Genomic DNA, 15,425 nt, shown 5'->3' on the forward strand with positions numbered 1-15,425 from the left:
GGGAGCACTGAGCTTGTTTATCTGCAACGAGACGGTCCCATCTGGGCAGGGGCGGATCTACTGGGGTGGCAGTTGCCACCCCAAATGAGAGCCTTGACACCCCTGTTGCCACCCCGGCTTGCGACTATGAATTCAATAAATTGTTACGGCAAATCGGACATTAAGCGTATGAAACTCTTTCTTCCGACAACATTGAATGCAACACAATGTAACCTGACACCTACAGCATTGATGGATATATTACTGGACTGGACATTACGTGACTTATCAACATTGCTGTCCATTGAGTCAGGAATATCGGTGGTCAGGAAAATACTACAATCACTCAAAGAATGGCAACGGGTCCGTGCGTAATGCCGACACAGAGCGAGAAAAGGTGGAATAGAAGTGGTTCTGTCTAGTTTGGTCCTTCACCTGTTTATCAGCTTTATTGCACTTTATTGTGACGCACTGCAGCCGCTGCAATTCCTAAAAGTTAAACAAGCGACAAAAACTGAACTAATCCCCTCTGTTTGTAAAATGTGGTAATATTTATAACAGTCGTCAAACTACGGCTCCTACAGCATTTAAAATAAAACGAATGACCAACATAAGAAAAATCCTCCCCTTTTGCATCTTGACAGAACTAACAGAAATCAAACTGTTCATAGATTTGTATCATGAACAATTTATCAAACATCAGTTTTCTCATCTTTATTTTAAGTTGTATTTAATAGTATATCTGATAACAAATGATGGCGCTACTAATATTTTTGTGACAGATTTCTGCTTGTTCTGGTTTGGGATAAAATGGTTTTCTGGACACAATGAATCACATAGCGACTAGTCCAATCCAGTAATGCATATCAATTAGCAGCAGTATGAAATACATAAAAATAATTAACCATACTATATTAAGAAATTATATTTAATCCTCAGTGCTACATGAAGCTCATTTTGAAGCAATGCAAGTTAAAAACAATATTTTGCAACAAGTAAATTAAGTCTAATGTTAGGTCTGTGTAAGCCAAATGTGAGCGTGAGACACATTTGGCTTACGCTCACATTTGAGCGTAAGATATCTACATAGATACATAGATATCTATGTATCTATGTACATAGATACATAGATACATCTATGTATCTATGTATATACATACATAGATACATAGATGCATATGCTGCCACCCCTGAAAAAAATCCCTGCCCCCCTCTTGCCACCCCATAAATATTTTGCTAGATCCGCCCCTGCAGGCCCGCAAAGGGCCCTGACAATGCTGGTTAAAGAAACTCTGTGTAACTATTGTTACCATGGAACCAGCGTCTAAAAGACACTGAAGTGCCACACCCCCATTTTCACAAGTACAGTGGGACACTGTCCAACCAATAGTGAACCTGAGCATTTGTTTTCAAGACTACTTGAGCCATGACCTCTCCCTTTTGAACTGTGGCTCGGCAAAGCAGAAGGAGCTAGTTTTCCGCCTACTGATATGCAGCTGCAGCCTCTCCTTGTAGTGTAGTTGGATGCTGCGGAACAAGGTTCACCCTCGGTTGATTAAAGTTTCTGGCTATGTGACCAGGTTTCTGGCAGCCCCTGCAAATAATAGGGGTTGTTATATTCAAATATGGCCGATGTGGGGATCTGGAGGTGGACTGTAACAGTAACACATTTTGAGAGCAGATTAATCTGGATGTATTAATCTCCTTGTATGTCAAAATGGGGTCCAACAGACCCCACACACGTAACACCTGTATCATTTTCCATAGACCTCTACGTTTGCCTCAGTCCTTGCACGCAGAGGGTTAACTGTCTCCCTAATAAGCCAGCTGCGCTCTGTCACAGCGTCTTCCATATATGGGCAAGAGGAAGAGTGTGTAGCAGCATACTTCCGGGACAATGGACCTTACCACAGGGGCCGCGTTTCATTGGCTAATGCCCATTTTAGGTCACAGTGCAGCTACCACATGCGTGACTGTCTCACAAACACAAGCTACAGTAGTGAACAAATGCTAATGTACATTGTGGACCAGCAGAAAGTTTTTGCGTCAGGACTCGAAAAAGAATGGTTCTCCACTGTCAGTGGGGAATCTGTACAGGCGATGTCAGGTATCCTGATCGTATTTATGGCACCGAGTACAGTGCATCAGGCCTAGGCACACTCAAACATTTGCCAACAACAGAAATCACTGATTTCAAAAGTAACCCTCAAAACCATGAATGCCNCAAAAGTAACCCTCAAAACCATGAATGTCCGACTTACCCAGCCTTGCAAGAACAATAGGCATCAGTAATCTTGTCCACAGCTATATTTATGCTGAGGCTGTGAGGATCTGCTGTTTTCCTCATCGACCGGTAGCATTTCGCTGCGACGCGCACAATGTTGGAGGCATCGCGTGGCTCAAACACCTTGATTTCGTCCAAAAAAGATGACATGAACTTGTTGGTTCCCCTGTCCATTGTCGTGGCTGATATTTTTTGAAAATTCCGGCAGAAAGGCTACACTAATCGACTCAGAAATACTTTGTAGAGAGTCAGTTGAAACGAAAGACGCCATGTTTACACATGGAAACTAAGCTCCGCGAGGCTTTGTTTGTGTGACATGCAGCCACGTGGGATTTTAGGGGGCGTTTCTGGGCGGAGCTTGGTAAGGTCAATATGCCCCAGCTACACTAACATCGCGTCAATCGAGCTTACCTTTCTTTGAGCTTCTTTTCTAAGTGACAAAAAAAGTTAGATGTAGTTCCACTGTCTGTGAAAGCGAAAGCAAACATGTTTCACTGTTTGTTTGTAGATGTTGTCAACATTTTGTTGTGCTATTTTAAATGAATATCACTATGACCAAATTCTTTAGAGAAGCAAGGTGAATTTTCTGATTGCGCAGTACTTCTTTGAGCAGCTACTTATATACTTGTGATTTTCTACATACCTTGATCACCTTAAGAATAATCAAAACTGACCTGTTTGGAGTTAATCTGCTGATCCAACCCCATTTTCTTTTTCAGTGAGAATGAAATTACCTCACTGAAAACATGCATGCATCATGTGCTTTGTCTGAGGATGAATGTGGTTCAGTTTCATTGTTTAAGCTTAAACAATAAAATAATAAAATCATGAAAAAACATTCGGTTTGATGCTTCTTGGGTTAAATAAAACTGAATGGAGTGGGATTCTAGTATATTTAGATGAGTTTTGCCACTTTGTAGTTTTCTGTTGTTCACAAAGTAGTTCAATAGTTTACGTTTGTGATGGAGACCAGGGGTTCCATCCCACATTGATTATTGATATTATTTTATTTATTTACAGTCTAAATGTGTTGTATCAGTTCTTTATTTCAGATACATTGTGACATTTGGTGAACATTCTTTTTGGGTAGGGAGACCGGCCATCTTTCCTGTTCAGAGAATGTGGGGGAAGATGTCAGTTTGTTTCTGATTCAGATTGGTTCACTTTGAGTTAATTGTTTGAGTACTTGCCTTTCTGGGTATGTTTAGCAAGGTGGAGCAGAAAAGGAGACAAATGCTCCTGGAGCATACCCTCTTCCATTAAGAGGGGTAATACTCTAAGATTTATATTTAGTTATATTTACTTTTGATTGACTTCAGATTAGTTTAGTTTTAATAATTTGCTTGCATGTAAATATTTGTTGGATCATTTATTGTTTGCTAGGTTTGTGTAAGTAGTGTTTGTTTGTTGTTTGTCTTTTCTTTTTGATCACCCCTTTACCTGGTTAAGTGTTGGAACTTGCCTCAGGTATAAATGTCAGCTTCTTTGTTTCACTACAAAAAAAAGGGGTGTCGGTGTTATGAAGACTTGGAGCTCCCAAATAAATCCACCTCAAAGACATTTGTTGCCTCACTTCCTTCTTTAACGCAGAGCCTCTGCCGGTCAAAGTGACAACATTCATTTTTATAGATGGTGATTTTCCTTTGGTTGGCATTTGGCTGGCTTGTACTTGTATAGCGCCTTATCAAGTCCAGAGGACAAAAAAGTGCTTCATACAACAGTCATTCACCTATTCATGCACACAATCACGCTGATGGTGGAAAGCTACTGGATAGTAGCCACAGCTGCTGACAGACTGCCACAGGGCAGTCTGACAGAAGAAATTTGTGTGTAAAATACGCCACTGCACATTTTTTGTGCGTACGCATGTTTTATACAGGCCCCAGATGAGAAACAAAGTTACTGATATTTATCAGTCTGGAAAAGGTAGAAAGGAATTTCCAAGGAATTGGAACTCCAGTGAACCACAGTGTCATCCATAAGATGGAGTAAAACACTAAGCAGTTAATGGCTGGGCTGCTGTAATGGCTGTTATGACTGTTTGCTGTAAATTTGTTGCAACTGCCACAAAACGATGTAAAAATAAATTGGTTGAAAGGGGAAGGAAGGGACAGACCTTTATGATTATTGTCATCGGTGAAGATGTTAATTGATAAAGCAAATACATTTATACGTTTTTAAGTTTTTATTAAAGTAAGTAAATTTAGAAGTATTTTAGATTTCTAGTCATTTTTTTCCCTTTTTTTTCTCTTCAAGAAGTCATTAGATGAAGACCTTAAGGCCTATTATATCATTTAGTATTAATAAATTAAGTTATCAAAGTTCTGATCCCACTCATATAATAATAATAATAATAATAATAATGATTATTATTATTATTATCATATTATTATTTTGTCTTTTATGAGTGTGAGTGTGTATTTGTGTTCTGCTTCTCTATTGAACTGGTCCTACTTAGTACATAAAGTTTTCCCTGGCATTAAATTGTATGCATGCACTTGCATTTTGCATTGACCTCACATTGTAATAATGAATTTTATTAACGGCACGGATATTATTCACTTGAACATTAGGAGTCTTATATTTAAAATTGACTTATTGAGAGCTTGATTTACTTATAATAAACCCTTTCTAAAACTTAGTGACATGTTAAAAATGTGTTGAACAAAAACATTTCCTTATTCTTTCTGCTGATTATACCAACACAATCTCAGAACTGATTTAAATTAAATGTTGAGCAATTCATCTTTCCAAATGAAGACACAATAGGCAGTGTTGTGGGGCTGTATATCATGTCTTGGAACAGAACTGGCAATCTGGATTGAAGGACCTAGCCTCTAAATTAGGGCAACCCAGTGGTGATCCAAAGAGCGAGCATTGTTCTGCTCAGGGTCACTTCAACCTGACCCACATGAAACACATGTTGACCATGATTAGTTTGTGTCTGATGCCCAATGCTGATACAATGTTTCTTCTGTCATTACTTGTGAAGATAATTGAAATTTATTTTTGACCCATAAGTCATCGTGTTGACATTAGAAACCAACGGGTTTCTAATGTCAACACTGGTTGATAAACCATCAGGTCAGGGTTAAAATAATAATTTTTGTATTTTCTCAATTTAGACAAAAAATGATTTTCCATAGACATGTAACACATTTCCAAGACATTTTACAACAATAGATCTACCAGAGTAACTTTGAAGAGCAACTGTAAGGTTCCCTTAGAACATCAGAAGCACTTTTGCTCAAAGTGCTTTTTCTGTGAGAAGACTGGAGTTTGAAACTCACTTCCTGTGAATTTAAAATCTACAGGGTGGGCCATAAGTTTCCATACATAGAAAAAATAAATATTTTATATTGGACAACCGTTTTTATTTTTGTAGGACTCTGTGTAATTGCTGCACATCTTGGACCACTTCGTGATAGTTTTCTGAAACTTGCAAATATGTTTTGCCACAGTGTTGTGTGTGATGCTCGTTCCATGTTTTCTGTTAAAGTTTCATGCAACCATGCGACTGCTTCCCAATCCAGCTATCAGTATAATTTCAGTTCTTTGCTCTCTTGTCAAATGCATCTTCTTGGGTATCTGAAATATAAAAGAAATATACATTTTACATTCTCCTATGTATGGAAACTTATGGCCCACCCTGTATAACCAGCTTCAGTGTGTTCAAAAAACAAAACTCAGGCTATGTCAAAAACTGAACTGCATCCATCTGTTTCTTTTTTATTGTCGTTTTACTTTTTTTTAAACTTGTATATGATTTTGCATATGTTGTCTATCATGTTTTATTTTAAATTATTATTACCATGTCACTTCCTAAGTGCTTACTGAATCTGCATTTCCTCCCTGTGCATGTATGTCTTCCTCCAACAGTCCAAAAAACATGACTGTCAGGTTGATTGGTCTCGCTGCATTCTACTTGTGGGTGTATGTGTGTATCACCATTTACTGCTGGAGATAGGCACCAGCACCCCTTGCGACATCACCAGGCTTATGCATGGGGGTTAATGGATGGATGTTTAGAAAAGCCCATGTGGGGGCAAGTGCTGCAAATTAGCTTATGCTACTCACTATGGGATTGCTGTTTTATTCAGTTTGACTGTGTCCCTATCTATGGAGCCCCTTAGGAAACACGGGGAAAAATTTTTCTGCTGCCTTCCCTTGCAATACTTTTGCGTTACTTCACAATAAATTTTGTGTTCCCTGGCAATATGCTTATACTGCAATATTTGCTGGTCTATTTTGTATACAGTCACAAATGTCAATTTAAAATTTAAAATATACACACATTTAAAGAGCCTCAGTGAAAACATGTTTATTATTATTTATAATAATTATTATCATAGTGCACAAAACTGATTGAAAATTGATTTATTCATTGCATGTTTGTCTGTTTGTGTAAGGTTGAGATGGAACTGCACATGAAAATGGCCCTTTAAATCATTCAGAGTACCAACACAAAAGAGACACAGTCAAAATTGTCAGATGACTGATTACACCGTGATAATAATTCAGAAATAGTCCAAATAGTTTGGATGTACTTTTTCTTCCTTTCCTACTTACAGAAAGTTTTGGTTTTTATGATAGGTTTGTGGTGCATTTCCATGCTAAAGAAAAAGATTTTTTTTAAAAAACTTCAGATATTCCACAATAAGATATTAACATACTTGGAAAAACCTTACGAAAACCTTATATAATAGCAGAAAGTAGGATGGCCACTGTAAGATAGGCTTACAGTATTCAATTATGTTGCATGAACTGATTCAAGGATTCAAGGATTTTCTATTGTCATACCAACTAGCTAGCTCGTGGTACGAAATGTGGACTCCGGTCCCAGATCAAGAAATCCACCAATCAGAAAAATAAATAAACAATAAATTAATTTAAGTGATATATATATATATATATAAAGTAATGTGTCTGTGTGTAAATAATCTAGGGGAGAAAGCTGCATTTGGTGCAGCCCGAGTTCATAATTCTACAGCTGAGGTGGATCTGGTCAACAGACTGGACTGCACGTAACAGTAAAGCTGACTATAAGAAGGGACAGAGCAGACTGACTGGACTTCTTGTCATCTGTTGAGGCAGCAGCATCAGAGCCAGGGAGCTACAAAGCCTTAACAACTTGATAAAGAAGGCTGGTTCTGTTTAGTTCTGTTCTTGGAACGACTATGGAACCTCTGGAGATCATGATGCAAAAAAGGATTCTTCAAGAAAATTATGGACAACCCTGACCATCCTCTTCATGAGAATCACTTGGGAAAACAGTGTCTTCAGCCAGAAGCTTCTTCATATTTGCTGTAATACAGGCCACTACAGGAGATCTTTCCTCCCTAAAGCCATCACTACCTACAATAATTATTTAATTAAATGAGTTGCAACAACATTTAAATTTCTTCATGCAAAAATGCAAGTGCATGCATACAATTTATTTCCTTATATCAATAAAGTATTTTTTAATTGAACTGAATTGATCCAGCAGAAATATCAGTTGTGACTGAGGGAAACGGAAACTTGTGTAAAATCTGAACCAAAGATTTTTTTTTTTGATTGCCAATGATTGGGTAGCATTGTGAAAAAAAAATTGTTCAAGAGATTTGTATCTTTACAACTATTTTACTTACTAAAATGTGACATAGTTAAAGCTGCGTGAAATTTAGGATGTATGATTATTTATTATGTTTATTTGTTGAGCATGTAGTTTATTAAATACAGGTTGGTCTGACCTTGTATTGCATTTCTATGTAACTTTTCAGGTCAGTAATAGTAAATTACCTTTGTTAAAAAATAGGAAAAATTATTAACTACATTAACAATGAAGAATAAGGAATACTATTACTCAGATTTTTAAGGCAATTAGTTTTGAAATATTACCAGAAATGTTAGGTAAATTTTTACCAAATTCAGTTTCAGAGTGTTTTCAGAGCTGTTGGCATTAGATACTCTTTACAAAAATGTTTTGGTTAAATTTACCCAAGCAGATTGTTTGCAAATTGTTAGCTCAGCTTTTTGGGGGTAAATACTATAAGTTGTATTTTACAGTGTAGAAACTCCTCCTTACCTTCAAACCTGTCCACAACCCTCAGTCCTCCATATTTTTTGGATCTTCTTCACATTGTTACACCTACCCCCACCCACAGATCCTCTTCTTCTATCATCTCATTCATTTTTGTAGTTATTTTTATTGTATCTTTTATATTGTGTTTTTATGTTAAATGGTGTAAGGTGACCTTGGGTGTTAGAAAACTTGCCAATAAAATGTATTGTTATTTATTATCATCTTAGTTGAGCATAGTGAAGATGAATTAGAATTAACATGACAAAGATGATGAACTGCTAGGTGAAAGTGGCACACATATTTTCTCTCAAATAGAGTAAAAAGACTATATCATTTACTCTACTTCACATTTTTTTCTGTTTCTGCTACAGGATTTATGTCCACCAGAACATGTAGAGCAACAAGCTGCAAAGTCATACAGATCAATAAAGGCATCATCGTCCGCTCAGCATGGCGTCTTCCCCTGGGTTAAGTCCTGACCCTTTACCCATGCTTCAACTCCATGACGGGGACTACAGCAAAGCTTCAGAGAGGCCGACCTCACCAGGGCTTCTCCCTACTATGTACAGTCCTCCAATGGGCATAGAGGGCCACACCGTTTGCATCCCCTCTCCTTACACAGATAGTAGACATGACTACCACGGACATCTACCCTTGACTTTCTACAGTCCTTCGGTGCTGAGCTATTCCAGAGCACCCATCGCTGACAGTCCATCATCCATGTGTCCCCCTCTGAGTCCCTCTGCCTTTTGGCCCTCTCACAACCACCACAGCATACCTTCTTTGACTCTGCACTGCACCCAACCTCTTGTCTACAATGAACCAAACCCACAAGGACCCTGGCTTGAGTCAAAATCCCATGGCATGAACCCAAACAGGTAGGACTGCAGATACTCACCTATGGATGAAAAAAATACACTGATTAATGGTGTAATGTTACATGGATTTGTTTTTGAAAGTCTTTGACACAAATGCTGTGTTGTCTTAAACCTAAACCCATAAAGAACCTAAACGTCCAAAAATAAAGTGAATAATTCTGCATTCTGCTGTACAACTTTAAAAAGTGACACTAAAACAAAGCAGATAGGACTCCCAGCTAGCACTAATGTCTGCTGTTGTGGCTTTAAGGCTTCTCATTCAATTTCAGACAGGTTAGAGAAAGAAAGACAGACCAAACCAACAAAGTTCAGTTTATTGCTGCGTCAGTGCACTTGACAAAAAAAAAGAAGTCAGCCTACTGACAGATTCAAAATAAATTCTGATTTGATCCAAAATCTCAAACAACGCAGTTCACTTGGTGCTCACATAGTGTCATTAAATGAGCTACAATCCTTCATACAGAACATACATGTAGCAACAGTAGAAAGGAAAACTCATCTTCAACCAGAAGAACCCTCCAGCTGAACCAGGATCTGCCATGACTGACTGAATTACAAGAGGTAATGAAGACGTTTAGGGTCTGGTCTCCTTTTAGTGTGGATGAAACTTATCAGCATTAACTTAGCCTTTGTCAGTTTTGCTTGTACAAATGACTCAAAGTCTTCTGGACAGAAATGTGGAGAACACAAATGTAGGGCCCTCAGAAGTTTGTGTTTGGTGCACTCTTTTTTCATGTGGAAAGTGATCCAGACTCACCACACTATTTTTTTTATTACAGCCAACATTATTGCAGTGTGGCATTATCTAATATTACACCAGACAAATGCAACATGATAAACAACTCAAGTAAAGTTAGCCTTCCTGTGTTTACTCTGTGGATTCCAGTACAGAGCAGACCCAACCGTGACATCAATCCAGCAGGTGAAAAAATGGCAACCTCCATAGGTGAAAAATATAACATACAGTAGGTGAAAAGCAACATCCAGGGACTTAGACGATAATCAGGCTGAGGTCATACACAGAAGGACAGAGAGAGCAAACTTAGCAGGAGGGGCAGGCACTACTCGGTGGTCGTGAGGCAGAGGTCGTGAAATCCAAAACAGATGGGCTTGGCAGAAGGGGATAAATCCATGGGCAGAAAGAGTTGTAAATACACTAAAGCCTTGGAAGCAAACGCTGAATCTCTACTGGCTCGTGGCTGTTGATAATCTGGAAAGGAGGCAGAAGCTGAGAGGTGTTTAAGTAGATCGACACCCAGGAGAGACAGGTAAGCAATCAGGCGTAGCAGGTAAGCTGAATGAGTGGCAAAACTCAGCATGGACATGTCGTAGAACATGAATCATGACAAGTAGCAGCAGCTTCTTTAGCTCGCAGATTAGTGAGTAATCTGTGAGCTTCTTTAGACTCATGTTCAAGTCTAAAGGATAAAAGAGATCACATACTACTACTATTTGCAGTTAAAGTTTCCTCTGTTCCCATCTGGGAGAGAGATAGGGTCAAACACTGAGAGCCAAGAGTATTATTTATAAAAGGAGGAAATGATGGTGCTGGTAGCAGTGGCTTAAGGCCCTGGTCTAGGGCATTGATCTAGGTAATATGTGTCACAGTTAACCAAGAACACCAAACACGAATTAGCTTCTATGAAAACTAAAACCCAAGACGGCATTTTCTTTGGCTCCCTAAATATAATTACTAACCTGAAACAATGTCAAGCAAAATATAAGGATAACTGGTACAGAGAAAGTCAGCTATAGTCCAAACCCAGCTGCCTGAATAATTGAACCAGCCCCAAACACAATGGAAATGTTCACAGCAGCAGCCATGAGACGCTAGAAGAGCCCATCCATCAAGAGATCTTTCCCCAACTGCTTTGCTTCTGTGATGCATCCAAGAACAAGTCCGACACTGAATCGTAGGGCACAGAGAGCCACACTGTCTGGATCCCCTCTTCATTCACAGACAGCTGTTTGTGTATAAGTCCTAAAAAATGGCTTCAGCATATTCCATCCATCCATTTTCTTTACACCCTTGTCCCTTAGTGGGGTTGGGAGGGTTGCTGGTGCCCATCTCCAGCTAACTTTCCGGACGAGAGGCGGGGTACACCCTGGACAGGTCGCCAGGGTGTACCCCAGGGTTTATAGACATATTGTGCATTTTTGAGTGGTACAGGAGACTAAGTGGTCTGAAAAGCGACCACTGGGTTGCGGAATGGTTCGCTGGCCGGAAATATAGCCAGGAAAAACCCAGAAGCAGATGGAGCGTCCCGGTGGTCTGTCCTCTGAAGTAAGTAGGAGCTAACCCTAACCCTAATTAAGCGGCGGAGCAGGTGAGTGGCATGATGAGTGAAGATTATTGGTGGTGAGGGTCAATACAAACGATAAAATAAAACTAGCAACAGGATAGAAACTAAAGAGGACATAACAAGAAACCAAGAGAGGATAAAACTAACTAGAAAATTCCTGAAGAAATTTAACGGGGGCCTGCCAAAGTGTGCCCATAGGTTTGGACCCAACGTTCTGATGGTAAAAATAAGAATCAGTGCTAAGCTGAGCTAAATTGTATCCAGTAACCTGTGGAGAGTCAGAAGCATGTTCACTCAGCTGTACTTGTACCATTCAGTATGTTAAAAGTAATCATGTAAAATTAGCCAAAATGCTAAAGTTAGCATGAATGCTGTCTGTGGCATGTGGGGCATTAGAAGCATGTTGTCTGTCATTGACTCAGTCCATTCAATATACTTAACATGGCTAATAAGTAAGAAAAGTGTTCTGATGCTAAAAGGTAGCATCAATGCAGAGCTGAGCTAAATTGTAGTCAGTAACCTGTGGAGTCAGAAGCATGTTCACAAAGTAAAAATTAATGAATCAGGTAAAATTAGCCAAAATGCTATTGTTAACATGAATGCTATCAGTAGCATGTGGGGCATCACTTGCATGTTGTCTGTGATTGACTTACTCCATTCAGTATACTAAACATGACTGTTAAGTAATAAAATTAGCTAATAGCTTATTTTAGGTAAAAGGCTAATGCTAATGCTCTGGCTTGCTGTACAAGCCAATGCCATAACCTGAGAGAGAATGATAATAAAGTTTAATATTATTGCACCGCCTATTGCGGTGCACTAACCTGGGCGGAATATTGAGGCTTTTGTTTTTAAATTTTAAGCTTCATTTGAAATGGCCACACTAATCCCATGTGTAATAGTGATTGGGTTAAATCAGTTATACAATGCTCAAAACACAGGTAGTTCTGAATACAGGTAAGTCCTCCTCTGTAGTAACTGAAGAGGACTCAGTTACTAGATAGTTCCGCCATGTTGTAGTTTTGACATGCTGCTCAGGCCTCTCTTTTAACTGAGTCTTCTCCATAGATAGAACTACAGAGATGGTGTGTTTGTAGTCCTAAACAGCTCCTCTGCCCTGCTCTGTGTTCTGTTGCTGTGGTAATTAATCCCCTGTCAAGTGCAGCTGTGAGTGACACAGAGGGGGAGAGAATTCTCTGTTTAATCCAGCCTGTTTCACCCTGGCTGCGTTGCTATGGTAATTAATGACCTGCACCTGGGCTGTGTCTCTGTGTCAGACAGAATGGTGGAGAAAGAGTTCCTATCTATGTGACACACTCAGCGTCAGTCTAAAGCAGTTTGACAGAGAACCATAAGCCCTATAAAAAGTTTGAAAACATTTTACGGGAGCAGGCATGTGTCATGACCAACTTTGAAACCAATAGGGCAATATTTGTGCCCGTGAGGGGGAGTTAAAAAGAGTTTTGGAGTCAGAAATCCACTGTGCCGTGTGTGTTTCAGACAGAAAGATTACTAATTCTGTGAGACACTCAGCCTTGATTTTTCACATTTTTCTCAGTTTATGTCGTAAAAATAATAGAAGGTAGAGTGCCTTCTCCGGGTCTGGGGGGGGGTCGTCCTGCCTCCAGTGGAGGAGTTTAAGTATCTGGGGATCTTGTTCACGAATGAGAGAAGAAGGGGGCGGGAGATCGACAGGCGGATTGGTGCAGCGTCTGCCGTGAAGCGGGCGCTGTACCGGTCCGTCATGGTGAAGAGAGAGCTGAGTCAAAAAGCGAAGCTCTCGATTTACCGGTCGATCTACATCCCTACCCTCATCTATGGTCATGAGCTTTGGGTCATGACCGAAAGAACGAGGTCCCGGATACAAGCGGCCGAAATGGGTTTCCTCCGCAGGGTGGCTGGGCTCTCCCTTAGAGATAGGGTGAGAAGCTCGGTCATCCGGGAGGGACTCAGAGTAGAGCCACTGCTCCTCCACGTCGAGAGGAGCCAGTTGAGGTGGCTCGGGCGCCTCACCAGGGAGGCGTCAGGATGCCTCCTGGACGCCTCCCTGGTGAGGTGTTCCAGGCACGTCCCACCGGGAGGAGGCCCCGAGGAAGACCCAGGACATGATGGAGGAACTATGTCTCTCGGCTGGCCTGGGAACGCCTTGGGGTTCCCCCGGAGGAGCTGGAAGAAGTGGCTGGGGAAAAGGAAGTCTGGGCCTCCCTTCTGAAGCTGCTGCCCCCGCGACCCGATCCCGGATAAGCGGAAGAAAATGGATGGATGGATGGATGGATGGAGTTCAGAGGGATATTATGTTTGTTTTACACGTTGGTTGCAAAGTTCAGTTTTGCTCTCAACAGACCAGAGCACGTTCAACTTGACTTTTTTCTTGCCACTCTCCAATAAAGCGCAGACCTTTGGAATACACAGATGATCCTAATCCTGTGATTAGGTGATTTTGTTTCTCGACTATATTCAATAAAATGAGGTTGAATATATCTGCACTTCCTACTTTTAGTCTTAAAACAAGAATTTACTTTCCACATTAAAATATGCACCACTTTGTGTTGGTCTGTTGCATACTGTCAATAAAATTTATTAAACTTAATGGGTAGAAATGGTTTTGCAAGGTAATGTAATAAGCCTTTATATATCAGACAACATGACCACTGCAATGGTGATTTCATATGTACCAATGATATATGCAGTTTCTCAGATAATAGAGTTTGGCAGAGGATAAATCACCAAGGAATGATGAGGCAAAAATCCATGATGTCAAGTTGTCCTTTTCACGGAGTCTGTGCTTCTTTCTGCAGCTCTGTCATCAGCTGTAACAAGCTGCAGAGGAAGAAATCAGAAGAAGCAGGAGAAGAAATAAAGTCCTCTTCATGTTCATCTGCTGTAGGGAAAGCTGACATGCACTTCTGCGCTGTCTGTCATGACTATGCCTCTGGGTACCACTACGGTGTGTGGTCATGTGAAGGTTGCAAAGCTTTTTTCAAGAGAAGTATTCAGGGTATTATCTCTTTCTGAACCTCCTGTCTATGAATTTATTTGCTTTCTAACTATAAAAAAAAAACGTTATAAGGTCTTGTTCCTCTTTTCCCAGGACACAACGACTACATTTGCCCTGCCACAAATCAATGCACTATTGACAAGAACCGACGTAAAAGCTGCCAGGCCTGCCGTTTACGGAAATGCTACGAAGTAGGCATGATGAAGTGTGGTAAGCATAATTTTACTAATATTCTTTACATTTTGCCATCTTGCGATAGTGTTGTTCTAGGGCTACATCATGATTATCCACATGAGCTGCTGCTGACCAAACCCTCCTAACTTAGTGTTTACATCAGCACCTCAGACCTGTGGCTACAAGCAGAGTGGTACAAACACTCTGCTTCTTTGACCCAGAAGAAGAAGTGGTGCCTTCTGAACAACCATCACAGCCACTGAAGTATGGAGTTAGTTTTGTTTCACAATTATTCAATCAAAAAAAAAAAAATCATGTCAAACAAAAAGTAGAATTCAATCAAAAAAAAAAATCATGTCAAACAAAAAAAGTAGTATTTAATCAAAAAAAAAAATCATGTCAAAGCAAAAATCACTAAGTTTTTTTTTTTTAAACTTTTTTTTTTGTTTTTGGTTGAGTTTCTTTTTTTGGGTTGAAACTTTTGTTTTGGTTGAGTCTCTTTTTTTTGGTTGAATTCGTTTTCTTGCTTGTACAACTTTATTTGCTTTGGGGAAGCTTACATGAACATTCTGGGCGAGGCTTAAGGACGAGCGATGTAAGACGTGTTCCGATTGGTTAGCGCTGACTAAAGCGGATGACTCCCTGAGATCTCGGAACTCTGTCCCGAACTGCAGGGCTTCGGTGACGGGACACAGAATGTGAATGGTGAGTAATCTTCACAAAATTACACCGTTTAGCAGCTTCT

The 15,425-nt window shown here is 40.0% G+C and overlaps 1 protein-coding gene and 2 long non-coding RNA genes across 3 annotated transcripts in view; 2 read left to right on the forward strand and 1 right to left on the reverse strand.

Moving 5' to 3' along the window:
* The window catches only part of LOC107834535 (uncharacterized), an 11,885-nt gene extending 11,509 nt beyond the window's left edge, over window positions 1–376 (forward strand). The window contains exon 3 of the long non-coding RNA XR_001660326.1: window positions 366–376. This is a non-coding gene — a long non-coding RNA (uncharacterized LOC107834535). The remainder of the gene's footprint in view (window positions 1–365) is intronic.
* LOC107834536 (uncharacterized) overlaps window positions 1–11,012 on the reverse strand; it is a 12,637-nt gene extending 1,625 nt beyond the window's left edge. The window contains exons 1-3 of the long non-coding RNA XR_001660327.1: window positions 11,003–11,012; window positions 10,645–10,650; window positions 9,861–9,867 (exon numbers count right to left, since the gene is read on the reverse strand). This is a non-coding gene — a long non-coding RNA (uncharacterized LOC107834536). The remainder of the gene's footprint in view (window positions 1–9,860; window positions 9,868–10,644; window positions 10,651–11,002) is intronic.
* esr2b (estrogen receptor 2b) overlaps window positions 8,521–15,425 on the forward strand; it is an 80,356-nt gene continuing 73,451 nt past the window's right edge. The window contains exons 1-3 of the mRNA XM_007542082.2: window positions 8,521–9,205; window positions 14,307–14,506; window positions 14,600–14,716. Of these exons, the coding sequence (XP_007542144.1) occupies window positions 8,778–9,205; window positions 14,307–14,506; window positions 14,600–14,716 (745 nt within the window). The 5' untranslated portion in view covers window positions 8,521–8,777. The remainder of the gene's footprint in view (window positions 9,206–14,306; window positions 14,507–14,599; window positions 14,717–15,425) is intronic.

Source organism: Poecilia formosa, unplaced genomic scaffold, assembly GCF_000485575.1.
Source record: "Poecilia formosa unplaced genomic scaffold, Poecilia_formosa-5.1.2 Scaffold654, whole genome shotgun sequence".
Classification (NCBI taxonomy): domain Eukaryota; kingdom Metazoa; phylum Chordata; class Actinopteri; order Cyprinodontiformes; family Poeciliidae; genus Poecilia; species Poecilia formosa.